This window comes from Helianthus annuus, chromosome 16, assembly GCF_002127325.2.
Source record: "Helianthus annuus cultivar XRQ/B chromosome 16, HanXRQr2.0-SUNRISE, whole genome shotgun sequence".
In the NCBI taxonomy this organism is placed as follows: domain Eukaryota; kingdom Viridiplantae; phylum Streptophyta; class Magnoliopsida; order Asterales; family Asteraceae; genus Helianthus; species Helianthus annuus.
Genome location: NC_035448.2, coordinates 131,155,017 through 131,159,073, shown reverse-complemented (window position 1 = coordinate 131,159,073; position 4,057 = coordinate 131,155,017). Strand labels below are relative to the sequence as shown.

Sequence of the window (4,057 nt, the reverse complement as noted above, 5' to 3'; positions counted from 1 at the left end):
CTACATAAGCTTCTCTAAAGCCTTCAATTAATTTTGATTTACCAGATATAGTACCAACATTTGTCTTTTTCATGGTTAAAGTAGAGACATAATTCTTTTTCTTAAGAATTGTATGCGTTGATGCGCTGTCAATTAGACATATGTCTTCTCCATTAATAGGGATCTTAGTTACACATTCCATATGCTTCAAAACAAAACAAAATCATATGAATAAAATGTCTAACATGCTTCAAACATAACAAATCCCAAAATGTTTCATACGCATCAAAACAAAACAAAACAAAACAAAATCTCAAAATGTCTTAAAGAAATGAAGGAAATAACATCACTTAAAAAAACTAATAATTCATATGTAAGGAAAATTGCAAGCATCCAACTGGGTTGTATCAGCCACGATATCACCAGAATCCAAGTTAGTTGGCTCAATAAGGAAATCATCATAATCCAGATTAGTTGTATCATTATGATCTTTATGACCATCAGTGACATCAACATTTGCAACCTCATATGTAAAATTTGTTTCTATTCCTTTTGCTTTGTCTTTGATGGATTGTTGATAAAGTTCCACCAAGTGTTTGGCCGTACGACAAGTCTTCGACCAATGATTGTTACTTCCACATCAGTAACATGCATTCGATGAAGATCCCACCTTCTTTTTATTTTTTTCTTCACTAGATTTAGTTTCATTATTATGCCACTTTTGGTGGGTCCCTTTGTTCTTAAATTGAACACTATGATAATTTCCTCGGCCACGTCCACGACCATGACCACGACCACGGCCATAACCACGACCACGACCACGACCACGATGATAACCTCGACCACGTCCGTAACTTTCACTTTGGCCATTATATGTTGCCACATTAGCTTCATGGATTGGGGTTGCTCCAACCGGACGAGTCTCATGATTTTTCATTAAGAGCTCGTTGTTTTGCTCGACCACAAGCAAACATGATATTAACTCACTATATTTGGTGAAACCCCTTTCACGATATTGTTGTTGCAGTATCACATTCGAGGGGTGAAATGTTAAGAATGTTTTTTCCAACATTTCCTTATCAGTAATATTTTCACCACATAGAATCAATTGTGATGTGATTCTAAACATTGCCGATTTGTACTCGTTTATAGACTTAATGTCTTGCAACCTTAAATTGATCCACTCGTAACGAGCTCTCGGTAATATTACAGTTTTTTGGTGGTCATACATTTCTTTCAGGTTGGTCCAAAGGACAAGTGGATCCTTGATAGTGAGGTACTCACTTTTCAAAGCCTCATGAATATGATGGGTAAAAAAGATCATGGCTTTTGCCTTATCTTGGGTAATTGCTTTATTTCCTTCTTTAATTGTTTCACCCAAATTATTGGCATCCAAATGTATTTCAGCATCCAATACCCATGACAAATAGTTTTTCCCAGTAATGTCTAGGGCCATGAACTCAAGTTTTGCAAGATTTGTCATGATGAACTATATTATAAATAAAAAAAGAAACATATGAGTTAATATATGTCTTTGATTTATAAATTAATATATATCAAAGTTAAAGGCACAGTTAATATATGTCACTCTAATTTATATATATATCAAACTTAAAAGTAACATTGACTATAACTATGATTATTCGGGATAATAAGATGTCTCTTTTAATAGTTGAATAATATTAACAAAAAAATAACAATATTATCATAACAATTAGACCAAACTTCATATTATAATATGTTCATCTAAAAATTTGCAAACAAATAAAACTATTTGCAAAAAGATATAATTCAAACTACAGAACTAAAATGACAGAACCTTTTTTTTAATTAATATAACTTTTATTAATCAAACAAAACGAATCTGCATAATGCGATGACTATTTTATAAATAATCAATTCAAGGGTAAAATTGTAATTTATAGCAAAAAGTTGGATCCTGTTTGGTCGCTTCGCCTCTCCAAAGCACAATTTCATTAAAAAAATGATAACTATTTAAAAATATTAATAATAATATATAAAACACATGTTATATACTATATTTACATCAAAATATATATATATATATATATATATATATATATATATAATGATACAATATATAATTGCCTCAATTAAAATATAACACATAACGTGATATTAAATATATATAATGTTAAGTGTTTTATACAATATATATATATATATATATATATATATATATATATATATAGGAAAAGGATCATGTGAGAAGTGATAGGCTAGTTGAGAAACTTGAGAAGCATTCTGAACCACACATTTTTCTAAGCCTTTCATAATATACACATATGTATAGTTTAAAATTGACTATATACATATGTGTATAACTCAATATACATATATGTATATAGTCAATTTTAAACTATACATATGTGTATATTACGAAAGGCTTAGAAAATGTGTGGTCTAGAATGCTTCTCAAGTTTCTTATATAGGGTGGACTTCTCTTAGGATCCCTACCCTATATATATATATATATATATATAGGGGACCGCTAAAATGAAAACCACCTCCAGTTGTAAGAACCGAGAGAACCACTTTCTAGCCATTAGATCTTCGAGATCAATGGATGAGATTAAAAGTAACTAAAAATAATATTAAATGCTTTTTGTCTTATTATGTCTTTAATATTATAATTCAAAAGGTTAATTTAGTAAAATGACTCTATTTTGTCTTTTTGTCTTTATTGTTTTTTATTAGTTTTTTGTATTATTATATTACTTTTTATTTTTTAAACATAATTTTTTTATTAAAAACATTTTTAAATTCAGTTTTTTTAAGATTTTTTATACTTTTTACAATTTAAGTTTTACGTTAAACTTTTTACGTTTTTTTTGACGCACCGTTTTTACGCCGCGTTTTCTACGTTTTACGTGCCGGTTTTTTACGTTTTACGTTTTACGCGCCGGGTTTCTACGTTTTACGTGCCGGTTTTTTACGTTTTTTACGTTTTTACGTTTTACGCGCCGGTTTTTTACGTTTTACGCTCCGGTTTTTTACGTTAACTTTTTTTTACGTTTTACGCGCCGGTTTTTTATGTTAACGTTTTTTTTACGTTTTATGCGCCGGTTTTTTACGTTTTACGTAAAACTTTTTACGTTTTTCGAAAAAAAATTACGTTTTACGTTTTACGAAAAACTTTTTACGTTTTACGTTAAAAAGTTTACGGTTTGACTTTTTTTTTTACAAAAACTTTTTTACACAAAAACGAACGCACCCAGAAAATCGTTACTCGGTAGGTGTCTCAGATAGTTTGCTATCATCATCGCAGCCTCAAAAAATATAAAAACCCAACAAACAAAAATAAAAAAGAACGAGTGGATTCTTGAAAAGTTTTGGCTCAGATTTTCCGATAATCAGAGGCTGCAAAGTGGGGTTGCGGGTTCAAAAACCTACCCTCCACCATCTTTGCCGTGCCATCGTCCGTTTTTTTTGCATCATCACCGCCGATTCAATAAGGCACCAGATTCAACCGATTTAAACATTCAAAAGGAAACATGAACATCATTCAAACCCAGAAGGAATCATGAACATCATTCAAACAAAACCCAGCAAAAGGTAACCTGTTCAAACATTCAAAAAATTCACAAATCACCATCGATCATATTAAAACACACAGAAGGAACATAAACATCATTCAAACAAAACATGAACATGAACATCAATCAAACAAAACCCAGCAAAAGGAACATGAACATCACTCAACATATCAAAACCCACTTCAACCACTGTTTTTTACAAAACCCACCAAAATAATCAAAACCCACCAAACTTGAAGTAAAAAAAAAACCCAAATTTTTTAATGAAAGAACCCCAATCAAAACAGAAACAAAACGAACCTTTGGGCAAATCATCAAGAATCACAAAAAGACCCAAAATTCAAGAACACCAATCTGTTCGTTTTCAGGCGATGGGGGCCGACCAACCACCTCGCACAACCGTCTCCCCGCAAAACCACCACCACCTTCCGCCTCTACACAACTCCCACCAAACCACCGCCCCCACCACCGCCTTCCGCCGCCCACACCACCACCTTCCGCCCCTGCTCTTTCTTCTTCAT

General features: G+C 32.0%; 1 protein-coding gene across 1 annotated transcript; it reads right to left on the bottom strand.

Moving 5' to 3' along the window:
• Nucleotides 1–619: 619 nt before the first annotated feature.
• LOC110919615 lies at nt 620–4,057 on the bottom strand. The gene is made up of 2 exons (XM_022163885.2): nt 3,986–4,057; nt 620–1,468 (listed from the first exon to the last, which is right to left on the bottom strand). Exons 1-2 carry the CDS (start codon nt 4,055–4,057, stop codon nt 620–622), a joined length of 921 nt encoding a protein of 306 aa, XP_022019577.2.